The sequence below is a fragment of the Schistocerca serialis genome, chromosome 5 (assembly GCF_023864345.2).
Source record: "Schistocerca serialis cubense isolate TAMUIC-IGC-003099 chromosome 5, iqSchSeri2.2, whole genome shotgun sequence".
In the NCBI taxonomy this organism is placed as follows: Eukaryota; Metazoa; Arthropoda; class Insecta; order Orthoptera; family Acrididae; genus Schistocerca; species Schistocerca serialis.
Window position 1 is genome coordinate 416,995,378 of NC_064642.1, and position 14,605 is coordinate 417,009,982.

The 14,605-nt window shown below is 46.0% G+C and overlaps 1 protein-coding gene across 1 annotated transcript in view; it reads right to left on the bottom strand.

Annotated features, from left to right (window-relative positions):
- Positions 1 to 2,702: 2,702 nt before the first annotated feature.
- The window catches only part of LOC126481563 (uncharacterized), a 61,502-nt gene continuing 49,599 nt past the window's right edge, over positions 2,703 to 14,605 (bottom strand). The window contains exons 6-8 of the mRNA XM_050105408.1: positions 13,327 to 13,502; positions 8,125 to 8,318; positions 2,703 to 4,767 (exon numbers count right to left, since the gene is read on the bottom strand). Of these exons, the coding sequence (XP_049961365.1) occupies positions 3,269 to 4,767; positions 8,125 to 8,318; positions 13,327 to 13,502 (1,869 nt within the window). The 3' untranslated portion in view covers positions 2,703 to 3,268. The remainder of the gene's footprint in view (positions 4,768 to 8,124; positions 8,319 to 13,326; positions 13,503 to 14,605) is intronic.

The following is a 14,605-nucleotide window of genomic DNA, read 5'->3' on the forward strand; positions in this document are numbered from 1 at the left end:
TTACACAAGCACTGGGGGAGTACCTGAGACAAGTCTGTAAACATTTCTTGAAAACCTTTTTCAACGTCGCGAATAGCTCTTGCTATATGCGAAATGGACAAATATTTCCAATGTTTACATATTGGGATCGATAGGAATGTTCTTATTAAAGACAGACAATAAATAGAGCTAATCTTGCTGTCAAGTGTAGAATGTATTGTGCGTTTCATGAAAGGCTGGGTATCGTACCCTTCAGAACCTACATGGCATCTACCACTTTAAATCCAAAAGCTGTATTTAACAATTCATTTTACCAAACTGGACTCTTGGTTTCTTACAGGGTCAACGAACTGTAGCTAAAATTTGTTGGCTACAAATGTTTGATGTAGTTTATGAAATTTTCCGTTCGTTCTTGGGGGAATATAGACATGTTAACACACAGTAATTATGTTCCAGCATGATATTTATTTAATAGTTCGTTATGAATCTGCTTTCGGCTTCTTTGACGATCGTCAGATAACTGACGATGGCTTAAGAAGCCGAAAGCAAGTTCATAAAAGACTATTAAATAAATATTATTTAAATAAATATTATGGTGGAACATTAATACTGTGTACGAAAATATCACGTGTTTGGTCCTTCCTGAAGAGAACATAAAACAAAGTTAATTCCCATCTTCCACGTTATTTACTTAGTCCCCACTAAAGTTCTCACAAGAGCCACTACCACCCACCCACACACACACACCCACCCACACACACACACACACACACACACACACACATACATACGCTGAAGCGCCAAAGAAACAGGTATAGGCATGCGTATTCAAATACAGAGATACATAACACGCGGAATACGCCTGTATAAGACAACAAGTGTCTGGCGCAGTTGTTACTGCTGCTATAATGGGAGGTTATCAAGATTTAAGTGAGTCTGAACGTGGAGGTATAGTCGGCGCACGAGAGATGGGACACAGGATCTCTGAGGTGGCGATGAAGTGGGGATTTTCCATTACGACATTTTCAGGAGTGTGCCGTGAATATCAGGAATTCGGGAAAACATCAAATCTCCAAAATCACTGCGGCCGGAAAAATATCCTGCAAGAACGGGACCAATGGCGAATGAAGAGAATCGTTCAACGTGACAGAAGTGCAACCCTTCCGCAAATTTCTGCAGATTTCAATGCTGGGCCACCAACGAGTGTCAGTGTGCGAACGATTCAACGAAACATCATCGATACGAGATTTCGGAGCCCATGGCCCATTCCTGTATCCTTGATGACTGCACGACACAGAGCTTTACGCCTCGCCTGGGGCCGTCACACCATCATTGGACTGTTGATGACTGGAAACATGTTGCCTGGTCGGACGAGTCTCGCTTCAGATTGTATCGAGCGGACGGAAATGTATGGGTGTGGAGACAACCTCATGAATTCATGAACCCTGCATGTCACCAGGGGACTGTTTAAGCTGGTGGTGGCTCTGTAATGGTGTGGGATGTCTTTCAGTTGGAGTGATATGGGACCCCTGATACGTCTACATACGAATCTGACGGATGAAACGTATGTAAGCATCCTGTCTGATCACCTGCATCCATTCATGTCCATTTGCGTTCCGACGGACGTGGCAATTCCAGCAGCAGAATGCGACACTTCACGCATCCAGAATTGCCACAGAGTGGCTCCAGGAACACTCTTCTGAGTTTAAACACTTCTTCTGTCCGCCGAACTCCCCGGACATGAACATTATTGAGCATATCTGGGATGCCTTGCGACGTGCTGTACAGAAGAGATCTCCACTCGCTCGTACTCTTACGGATCTATGGACAGCCCTGATGTCAGTTCCCTCCAGCATTACTTCAGACATTATTCGAGTCCATGCCACGGCGTGTTGTGGCGCTTCTGTGTGCTCGCGGGGGCCCTACACTATATTAGGCAGATGTACAAGTTGGTTTGGCTCTTCATTGTATTTATTTCAGGCAAGCATACAGCCTCTGAATGTCGTCTCGAGGAATTTCTTGCCATGTCTGAAACGTGCCGTTTTTAGCTGACGCAGGCCTCTGGCTGGAGGCTGCTGTGGATGTATACGCCTACCCAGCAAATTCCACATACGGTCTGTGGGGGACGAATCAGTGATTTTCCCAGCCCTCTCATCGGATCTCGGAAACTTAACTCACAGTAACTAGGTAGCAACAAGGCTATTAATTACAGGCGGGTTAACCCTGTCTCGTAGATCAAAGCGAGGTTGGCGACCTTTACGTCAGAGTGACTTAACATGTGTAGCAGTGAAGGCTGCTTCCACGAGTGGAGTTGGCGTTGGGGGTGGGGGGGGTGCGGGAGGTCTGCAGAGACGGGCGTGTAGAGATGTGTGGGGGGGGGGGGGGGGGGAGGGGAGGGGAGAGCCGCCTCGGCAGTGCTGTCGTCTTTTCTGTCAGCGTCTCTCTGCGATCAGAGGTGTGTGCGAGTAAGGCGCACTTACTTGTTAGCTCGTACCTTGTGATGTACCAAGATGGCGAGTCATGCTGCAATCTCCAGTTCTGTATCTTAAGTGGCCAACTCTTCCTTCTCAATATTCACTGCTAAGATTATGGGTGGTCCGTAAGTGAGTGGTGATCGCTGTAATTTGACAGTTTCTGAAAATCACATCTGTATAGTACCACTTATAGCAAGGTGTTTAATTGGGCTGCATATTGAATTCACACAGGTAACAGTTTCATTTCCATTGGTTGCTCACTCATTTTTTATTTCAACAAATGGCTGGTCTTTTATTAATAACGTATCACAGTAAACAGTACATAGTATGCTATTATACTTGTGGAAAGGCGTGTGTACTTTTAGTTTGACATCTGGCACATGTATTTCCTGTCAGGATACTGTCTGTATAAATTTTTTTTTAAATAATTTTGTTCCTTGTTTAAGACCACAACACTGCATAACACTGCATACACGTTACTTTTTAATGTCCTCTATTATACTTTAATGTACCTCTAGCTCAACAAGTCATCATCACAAAAGCACGTTAGTCCTATGTAAAACTCTCCTTTAACATCTTTGTGTTCACTTCAGATTACGCTGAACAACTAAAACTATTGCACTCTTTTATGCTACCACGTACAAGTAAGTAAATCATGCTAAATAAAGAATGAATTATAAATCTGAGGCACTGTTTTGTGAAATCGGTCGCGGTTAATTTTGTCTCGTCTGCTACATTCTGTCTTTATAACTAATTACATAGTTTAGAACAGTCTACAGTGAAAGACAATCCTTTGAGAAGAATGCTTACAGACGTTACAACGAGGATTCTGCAACGACAGCCTGTTCTTTCTTCCTCCTCGCTAGATTTCTCTCAGCTGCTGAGCACAGATCTTGCTCCGGAATGGAGATGTCTGGGTTGAAACACGCCAGTATCCTCTTCTTGAGTATGGGGAGCGTCGTTCCGTTACAAATGAAAAAGACATACAGCAGTGGCCCCTGCACCATTGTAGCTATATGTACGCAGTACACAAGCTGTGCCACGCCCTGCACCTGGTGAAACCCAATTCTAATAATAATCCCAATCCCACTTAAGATTACAGTTTTAACTGACATAAAAACAAGTTCTTTCTTTGAGGCAAATTTACCCTTCCTATAAATTTTGAGTTGCTGCATTGAGTTCCGAGTTCGTAGGTACATGGTTCCCACCAGTCCGAGACAAACCAAGTTAAAAGATATCGATAGTGAAATCGCCCCAAGGAATATTATCCGACTATAGATCAGATAATACCTGGCCGCTCTTTCCAAAGCGATACACGTTGCGCATACTATACTCCAGGGTATTAGTGCATACAACACCTGGCGACGGAATATCTGGCTCGCTTCAGCAGGTGCTAGCTCGTTAGGAAGCCTCAGATGACGAACACACGCGTACATGTGGTAGCAGAATAAGTTCAGCCAGATACAGCTGAGAAACGTAAGGGCGCTATCGATCAGTACCATTACAGATAAGTCGGGGACGCCTGCCATCCGATAAACGACCTCAGAACACAGGATCTGGACTATACCCGTGATCTGAAAGGACAAGAATATCTTTCCAGGCAGATTGCGTAAATGGGGAAGGTGCATGTACAGTCCGGCAGTCAAAAAGCGGAAAAGAATATTTAACACTACAAACGATATTTCTAACGATTTCAACCTGTCGATTTTAAAATTCTTGTATTTCAAGGTGACACTGTATAAACTCTCTTTGTAACTCAGTGTCCTTTTTGTTGGCTTTACATAACCTCTGAGAGGATCTGTCCACGTTACTTCGAAGCCACTCGGGTACCGCCCAGCTCCGTAATATCTGACGGCACACAGCTCGGGAGATTTATGGAAGGAAAACTCGCGGCACTTCAGCAACAGGACAGCTCTGGAGACAGAGCAGATGGCGTCTGTGGTGTTCGATTCCAGACACGACTGGTCGTCGGGACTGTCGAAGTAGCAGCGAGCGTCGTGCACGGACTGCACGATACTGAATGGGACGTCCTGACAAACGCCGAACGAGTTGACAGCCATCCAGGCCAGCAGGCAGAGGTTGACGTTGGCCCTCTGCGTGTACGCCAGGTAGCTGGTGACGGGTACGTGGGCCGACCTCTGCACCACGTCGGCCCACAGCCGCTCGCGGCACTGTAGGCGCTGCTGGACGGCCTCCGGTGGCAGGTCTTCCAGCGGACACGTGGGGTGCTCCAGGACGTCAGCCAGCAGCTGCAGGCAGTCAGTGTCCACGTTGAGCACGGCGCTGCTTTTGTCCTCCAGCTGCCACTTCTCGTCTGGAAAAGAACGACAGCAAGCAGTTGGTGCTCGTACACTGTAGCTAGCTAAACCTTAAGTCTTCTTTGGACGATACGACACGATACGGCTGGGTGTTGTTTAGTTAAATCATCGATGATCAGTGGTTATGGTAGGCTACAACCAACAAATAACCAGGTATATATACTAAGATGGTATCTGTTCTTTCGGAAATGTCCAAAAGAGCAGATACCATCGGTGACCATGCAGCTCGTTAGAATGAAATTACAATTAAATGAACACCCTTAACTGCTTACAGGCGTTGACATACGTTAACGGGGACAGATGAAAATGTGTGCCCTGACCGGGACTCGATCCCGGGATTTCCTGTAGTGCGGGACAATACGTTGAGAATGTGGGTTTCGCGGGAGGCGTGCCAGAGATAAATTCCTGCAGTCGCGCTATCCTCTGGGTCCTCGGTGGCTCAGATGGATGCCGGCACGGTAGCTCAGCGTGTTCGGTCGGAACTTTAGCTGTCCTCCGTAGTAAAAAAACTGAGTGAATAGGTCATCAATGAACTTTAACGGGTGTCATGAAACGTCCGCCCCGAACAAATGCAACGAACAATATCGAACAAAATTAGATTAAAAAAAAAAAAAAGATGGATAGAGCGTCTGCCATGTAAGCAGCAGATCCCGGGTTCGAGTCCCGGTCGGGGCACACATTATCATCTGTCCCCGTTGACGTGTGTCAACGCCTGTAAGCAGCTAAGGGTGTTCATTTCATTGTAATTTCATTCTAACGAGCTGCAAGGTCGCCGACGGTATCTGTTCTTTCGGACATGTCCGAAAGAACAGATACCATTTTAGTATATACATATAGTTAAGGCTCACCGGCCACTTGACCATCTTCTTCTTCTGTGCGAATGCACAAACAGTGCCCGAACTCTTACAGGAATCGGCAACGCGCCGCGAGTAATGAGTATAATGGGCGGGGGCACTACGAATGTAGTGCGGGACAATACGTTGAGAATGTGGGTTTCGCAGGAGGCGTGCCAGAGATAAATCCCTGCAGTCGCGCTATCCTCTGGGTCCTCGGTGGCTGAGATTGATAGAGCGTCTGCCATGTAAGCAGGAGATCCCGGACTCGAGTCCCGGTCGGGGCACACATTATCATCTGTCCCCGTTGACGTGTGTCAACGCCTGTAAGCAGCTAAGGATGTTCATTTCATTGTAAAATTACCAGGTGTATTTGTCAGGAATGATGTGAGGCGGAAAGTGAACATAAATTTTAGTGTTCACAAAGAATGATACCAGAGATCCATTGAATGAATACTATTCAAGCTCGTATCATCTAAACGGCGTCAAAGAAGACCCCCATGTCCCCTTCGAATTTGTATAACTGACGAAATAAGTAGGTTTTATAGATGTCTCTGTTTTGAGGCTGATAAAAGGCGCTGGCATCGGTACTGTACTCTCTTGTTTCAACGTCACACTCTGTCAGTTGTGATTCAATGCCGACACAGTCGTACTGAGAAAGGAACGTTTAGTGGTGTATGTATGGGTGTATGAAAGTCCACAGATAGGGCAAACAGTGACAGAGACAACGAGAGCATTTAACATGGCCCACCTCATAAAGCAAACCTGCTTGGCTGTGAAGACTTGTTGTTCTTTTCTTTTCAGGCTGTGTCACAGACATGCTGCCTACCCGACATATGTGAGTAGAAACGTGTGCCAACGTGCCTCAGCCAACTGAGCTGAAATCCGTTGGCAAATATTGAGCTGAACATCAGGCAGCGCGCTTAGCAGTGTGCGACCACACTAAAAAGTTTGAAAATGAAAGGATATAGGCCGATGTTTGTGAATGAATTACCTGTCTATGACATGGAACAACAAGGTGCATCCTGCCTTACATTGTTGTCACAGTGTCTGCTATGTTTCCCACAGGTGCTTTACCCATTATCATTGTAAATAAATTTCCTCCACCAAGTTTTTGTGTCAGTATGTGAAGACTAAACTCACCAATTATTGCAGGGGTTAGGATAAGGTTTTCGCTAACACATAGACTGTTTCATGGGAAAAGCTTGCGTGGATAATTTACAAGTCGTCCACTTAGAGACTCTTAGAGCTACCCCCTAACAATCCGAGGCGAGTACCTAGTTTTCCAATAACTGTGCGCTGTACTGCAGTTAAGAGTTGTACTGTTTTATGGTCTAAGGAAAATCCTCATTATTTGCAAGAGCTAGAAAGAACTCGTCTTACATTATATGGTCTAGGATACCATCATGATAGCATTTCAGACCACAGATCCTTGAAGGACATATGGATGGAAACTTTTAACGTATTGCAAACGTGGTTAATATCTCAAATCGAAGGCAAGGCAATCATGGATCGTGTGTGGTTCAAGCAGGACGGAACTCCGGCACACTTTGCTATTCATGTGTGCGGGTTGCACAATGAGCATCGTCACCGTGGCGTGGGAGTGGTTCTGCAACATGTCCGGCCTCATCAAAAAGGGCACGTGTTCTGAACTTTACCACACCGATAACTCATTATGAGGAATAATTGTTTCCCATGTAGGTCAACATAACTTGTTGTCGAAACATTTTAAAACGTACCTACACAGACACTTCACAAGACGTCAAAGGGGATGTGGAGACACACAGATCTCTGTGTAAGGCGCGATGGTCCACATATTGATATGCTGAATATGTAGTTTTTATGTCTAAGTAGTCCAAATACAACTTAGTGTCCGGCCGGAGTGGCCGAGCGGCTCTAGGCGCTACAGTCTGGAACCGCGAGACCGCTACAGTCGCAGATTCGAATCCTGCCTCGGGCATGGATGTGTGTGATGTTCTTAGGTTAGTTAGGTTTAAGTGGTTCTAAGTTCTAGGGGACTGATGACCTCAGAAGTTAAGTCCCATAGTACTCAGAGCCATTTGAACCAAGTTAGTGTTTTGAGCTAGCGCTATGGACTTTTAGCTACACTGTATGAAGGATGACTCATTCTGATTTCCCGCCTTTTCAGTATACTTCAGTATAATATATTCAGCTTAGAGATATCGCGTAACCAGTTTGTTCGTTAGCGCGAGAATGTCAAGAAATAATTCAACAAACTCTAGTAGCGAAAACATGAAGGAATTCTCCAGTCCCAATGAACGGTTTATTCTTAATATTCTACGAGTATAACATCCAAACCACTTTTAGTATGTAGTTGGCTTGTGAGAGTTCCAGACACAGAGCTGCCAAGAAATCGAAAAGCTTAGAGTGGAGTGTACACCTTGCACGGCAATCACGTAAATCGAGAAGGGTTTCTGAACCTAATTCTTCAAATCAGAATGCAGTCCGAAGTCATCAGCGCACAGACCTGCAGTGGACGAACCCCAGTATCACACTCACCTATGATGTCTCTGACAGATGGGCTGTATTTAGTTCTCAGCCAGTTGATCCGATAGAAGGAGTACACCGCGTCAGCGAGACCGAACATCTCTGATGCCTTTGGCTGCTGCTGCTCGCACTGCGCGCTGAAGTCGTCGCGAAAGGAGAGGTACCACTCCTGGTAGTCCAGCAGGTGGTCATTCAGCACCGGCCGCCTGTAACACACAGACAGAGAGGTTAAAACCAGCGTTCCAAATCATGTACCACAGCGCGTGGAAGAATGTAAAAATATGCATTATGAATTTTCGCTCAGCAGCGGAGCGCGCGCTGACTTCAAACTCTCTGGAAGATCACCGCTTGTAGGACCGGGACTCGAACATGGGACAACCGCGTTTTTGAAAATAAAGTTTTTTACTGGCGCAGAATATATACAGGGTGAGTCACCTAACATTACCGCTGGATATATTTCGTAAACCACATCAAAAACTGACGAATCGATTCCACAGACCGAACGTGAGGAGAGGGGCTAGTGTAATTGGTTAATACAAACCATAAAAAAATGCACGGAAGTATGTTTTTTAACACAAACCTACGTTTTTTTAAATGGAACCCCGTTAGTTTTGTTAGCACATCTGAACATATAAACAAATACGTAATCAGTGCCGTTTGTTGCATTGTAAAATGCTAATTATATCCGGAGATATTGTAACCTAAAGTTGACGCTTGAGTACCACTCCTCCGCTGTTCGATCGTGTGTATCGGAGAGCACCGAATTACGTAGGGATCCAAAGGGAACGGTGATGGACCTTAGGTACAGAAGAGACTGGAACAGCACATTACGTCCACATGCTAACACCTTTTTATTGGTCTTTTTCACTGACGCACATGTACATTACCATGAGGGGTGAGGTACACGTACACACGTGGTTCCCGTTTTCAATTACGGAGTGGAATAGAGTGTGTCCCGAAATGTCAGGCCAATAGATGTTCAATGTGGTGGCCATCATTTGCTGCACACAATTGCAATCTCTGGCGTAATGAATGTCGTACACGCCGCAGTACATCTGGTGCAATATCGCCGTAGGCTGCCACAATACGTTGTTTCATATCCTCTGGGGTTGTAGGCACATCACGGTACACATTATCCTTTAACGTACCCCACAGAAAGAAGTCCAGAGGTGTAAGATCAGGAGAACGGGCTGGCCAATTTGTGCGTCCTCCACGTCCTATGAAACGCCCGTCGAACATCCTGTCAAGGATCAGCCTAGTGTTAATTGCGGAATGTGCAGGTGCACCATCATGCTGATACCACATACGTCGACGCGTTTCCAGTGGGACATTTTCGAGCAACGTTGGCAGATCATTCTGTAGAAACGCAATGTATGTTGCAGCTGTTTGGGCCCCTGCAATGAAGTGAGGGCCAATGAGCTGGTCGCCATACATTTACAGTCCACGTCGCTGTCGCTCTACCTGTCTGAGCCAGCGAGGATTGTCCACGGACCAGTAATGCATGTTCCGTAGATTCACTGCCCCGTGGTTTGTGAAACCCGCTTCATCGGTAAACGGGTAGAACTGCAACGCATTCTCTGTTAATGCCCGTTGACAGAGTTGCACTCGCGAAGATAGATTGAACGCTGGTAATGGAAGTGTGGTTGTACCCATAAAAATGCGATAATATATTGCTGGATTAGTAAAGGTAAAAAAAAAAAAAAATGGCTCTGAGCACTATGGGACTCAACTGCTGAGGTCATTAGTCCCCTAGAACTTAGAACTAGTTAAACCTAACTAACCTAAGGACATCACAAACATCCATGCCCGAGGCAGGATTCGAACCTGCGACCGTAGCGGTCTCGCGGTTCCAGACTGCAGCGCCTTTAACCGCACGGCCACTTCGGCCGGCTTAGTAAAGGTACCAAATTGTAAATAATTTGGGCGAGACAAGTGTTAAAGGTGGATCAAAAATTATCACCAAATGCGTTTGTACACCCCTTGGCATAGCAGCAGTAGAGGCGCAACAGTTGAGGAGAATCTTAGAGAATATTTGGCTTAAGTTTCCTGGTAATTTTATAACTGCAGAGGTAGATTTAAACTTACCTGTTTTATGCGAAAGATAGTTTGAACAGTTAAACAGAGCACTGACTCGTGAATATAACATCTTAGTTCTGTTGGTGACAAACAGACAGGAACGTTTCGACTTGTGTAGCGTAGAAGAGGGAAACAGGACGGTTATAGCATCAAGGAATACAGCTATAAGAGTGGCCGAGCGGTTCTAGGCGCTTCAGTCTGGAACCGCGCGACCGCTACGGTCGCAGGTTCGAATCCTGCCTCGGGCATGGATGTGTGTGATGTCCTTAGGTTAGTTAGGTTTAAGTAGTTCTAAGTTCTAGGGGACTGATGACCTCAGAAGTCAAGTCCCATAGTGCTCAGAGCCATTTGAACCAATACGGCTACAAATAGGAATAGAAAAAGAGGCAGGAATATCGTTGTAATTAGCAAGAGCGACAAGAAACAAGTTTAAGATTACTTGAGCAGTCAACACGAAAACTTCATCTCCAGCCCAAAAAATATTATCAACAGATAAAAGTTCAAGAACATTCCACCTTACGCTTTAGACAGATATGTGCCGAGCAAAGTTCTGAGGAAAGGAAAAGACTCGCCGTAGCTTGACAGACGTGTTAGGAAACTGCTCCGAAACAAAGAGAGCTCGACTGTAAATAAAAACGTAGCCAAGGTCTCACAAACCAAAAAGTAAAGAAAAAAAAACATGGAATGAAGCCAAAATTAGCGTTTGGAGAGTCATTCGTGAAGCGTCCAACGTGACTTGAGAGACAATGCTAAGATGTCCTGATCTTATGTTAAATCGGTAAACGGTTCGAAGTCACCTTTCGAAGCACTCTGTGACCATAACGGACGTGAAACGGTTGACGACAGAGCAAAAGCCGAAATACCAACTGCCTTTTTCCGAACCTGTTGCACAGAGGCAGGTTGCTGTGTAATACCTCTTTAAAATCACAGCACCAATGGCAAAATGACACATATCGGAGAAAGAGACCATAGGACAGAAAAACAAATGGTTCAAATGGCTCTGAGCACTATGGGACTTAACATCTGAGGTCATCAGTCCCCTAGAACTTAGAACTACGTAACCCTAACTAACCTAAGGACACCATACACATCCATGCCCGAGGCAGGATTCGAACCTGCGACCATAGCGGTCGCGCGTTTCCAGACTGAAGCGCCTAGAACCGCTCGGCCACAACTGCCGGCTGACAGAAGAACAACTGACATCATTCGACAGAGGGAACGCTGAGTATGGGAAAGGGCTGGCTCCTCATCCTGCAGCAGTGTGTCGAAAGTGTCTCGAGGAGCCAAGCGTTGCTGATGACTGGCAACCAGCACAGGTCACTCCCGTGCTGAAGAAGGGTCGTCAAACAGATGCACAGAGCCACAGGTCGCCATCGGTCGCTTGTAGAATTTTGGAACTTGTTTTATGCTCACAAATTATAATATTTCTGGAGGCCGAAAATCTCCTCTAGCAGGAACCAATATTGGGTTATCTTCTGAAACCCAGCTCGCTTTGTTCGTCCACGAGACTCAGAAAGCAGTAAATAGAGGCGCCTGGGTAGGCTCACGGTTCCTTTACTTCCGGAAGGCATTCGATATACACTGAAGAGCCAAAAAAACTGGTACTCCTGCCTAATATCGTGGATGTCCCCCGCGAGCACGCAAAAGTACGGCGTGGCTTGGACTAGACTAATGTCTGAATTAGTGCTGGAGGGAACTGACACCAATAATCATGCAGGACTTCCCATAAATCCGTAAGAGATGTCTTCTGAACAGCACGTTGCGAGGCATCGCAGATGTTTTCAATAATCTTCATGCCTTGAGAGTTTGGTGGTCAGTGTAAATGTTTTTAACCCAGACGAGAGTCCTGGAGCCACTCTGTAGCAATTCTGGTCGTGTGGGTGTCGCATTGTCCTGCGGGAAGAGTCCAAGTCCCTAGGAATGCTCAATGAACACGAATGGATACAGGCGATCAGACAAGATTGTTGCTTATATGTCACCTGTCAGAGTCGCCTCTAGTATCAGAGGTCCCATATCACTCCAACTGCATACTGCCCCAAACCATTACAGTGTCTCCACCAGCTTGAACGGTCCCCTACTGACAAGCAGGTTCCATGGACTTTCGAGGTTGTCTCCATACTCGTATACGTCCTTCAGCTGGATACTATTTGAAACGAGACTCGTCCGACCAGGCAACATGTTTCCAGTCATCAACAGTCCAATGTCGGTCTTGCCGGGCCCTGGCGAGGCGAAAGCCTCTGTGTCGTACAAGCATCAAGGGCACACGAGTGAGACTTCGGCTCCGAAAGCCCTCATCGACGACGTTTCCTTGAATGGTCTGCACGGTGATGCTTTCTGATGCCCCAGCATTGAAATGTGCAGCAATTTGAGCAAAAGTTGATCTTTCTGTCACGTTCGAAGATTCTCTTGGGTCTTCGTTGGTCCCGTTCTTCCAGGACTCTTTTTCCGCCGCAACGATGTCGGAGGTTTGATGTTTTATCGGATTCCAGATATTCACAGCATACTCGTGAAATGGTCGTACGGGAAAATCCCCACTTCTTCGCTACCTCGGAGATGCTGTCTCCGATCACTCGTTGGCCGACTATAAAACCACGCTCAAACTCACTCACATCTTGATAACCTGCCAGTGTAGTAGCAGTAACTGATCTAACAACTGCGCCACATACTTGTCTTATATAGGCGATGCCAATCGCTGCGCCGTATCGTGCCTGTTTGCATGTCTCTGTGTTTGAATACTCATGCCTACACCAGTTTGTTTGGCGCTTCAGTGTAAGGAAACGCACTGACGTTAGTCACTCACATTCACTGAGACGCCTGGCTGCCTTACTGGTGGTACCACTGTTCACTGAAACGGTCTGCTCCGCTCATCTGGTGCGGAATATGCGGCCCATTTTAAGACAAGAGACAAATGCAATTACTGAAGGCTATACGGAGTGCCAGGACTTCGTAAATGAGTTGATGCCGTAACCGTCTCCTTCACCATGATCAACAAGCCCCATTTTTACTTTATCGTGAATTAAATGATGTCAGTAATTTTTATAACAGTAAAGAATGAGACCCATGGAGATAAGTAAAGTAAATATTCCCGAATTATAAAGAGTTGGAGAATAGGTCAAATGTACAAGGCCTTTACAGTACCTAAGTATGTAACTTCCAGGCGTCTCCTTGTCTTCTTCCAGCGTATAGTTCGCTATCTGCTTTCTGATGTACTGAACATCACGTTCCCAACCCCTTAATTTCGTGTGCAGCATGTCTCTCACATGTTTCATGTCCTCAATCCATCGATCGAGCTGCTCATGACTGACGTTTTTACTCTGAAACACACAGAAAGTAGTTAAAATTACTTGTGTAATATAGACAGCGGCAGCCAATCTTAACTTACATTTGTAGGCACAGTTACTACATAACATTTAAAGTATTACACGTGGGGGACCACACATTCAGTTTTGTACAGCCAGCACAGCATTAAAGCAAATTAAGTATATAACGATGTGTTATAAGGGACAATCAAAACGTTTCTGTTCAAAGGCTGTACGGTCCAGAAACGATATGCCAATCAGGCAAAATCGATCTGAGTATCGAGGCAATCATTTCCCCGACACACGAGGCTGAAGTTAACCGTTTGGTAGATCAGCGCATTCTGTCGTGTGAAGAAGTCCGCAACTGCCTGCTGCACATCCTCAACCTACAGGAATCGCCGACCATTCGAGGCCTTTCTTAATGGACCGACCGAAGGCGAGACAGTCACACAGGGAAACATCAGGACTGTAGGGTGGGTGCTCGTGTGTCTCCCACACGAGTCATCCACAATGGATGAGGCTGGCCTCCCAGACTGACCAGCGACTCATGCCGAATTGCAGGCAGTGCGGAACTTGGCGCACCATTCCACAGCGGTGGTTTTCGACAGACGTGCTGCCCCATATTTCTCTGATAGATGTCTACTGGTGTTTGTCAGCCAAGAAAAGACTAACAAGCAGCACACTGGTCCTATTTGGTTGCATTTGGTAATAATGCTGGCGCAGTTCATTTGTCAGACTCACATCACAAAGACGCGAATGCCACACTAATCCCTTGTCTACATGTCAGTGCTTATATACTAGCACAGCAGTCGCGCTACGTTGCACAAACGTTGTAGCTACGCCACCAAAGGGAAACATTTCATCGCCCCTTATATAATTCACAAACAGTTGTCAGCCTATCACGTCAAATAAGAGACCTGTAGATATTTCGAGGTAGTTACAGCACAAATGTTTGAATGTGTAAATGCGTGCTGTTGCAGCATTGCATATGAATTAAATCCCCTAGGGCTGCGGGCAGAGTCAAGCTCCGACATTTGTAGCTGCCTAACGTGGCTGGGAGACCAAGCAAATTTCGTGCAAACTTTTCAATGGGTTTCGAAATGACGGTCCTGAGACCG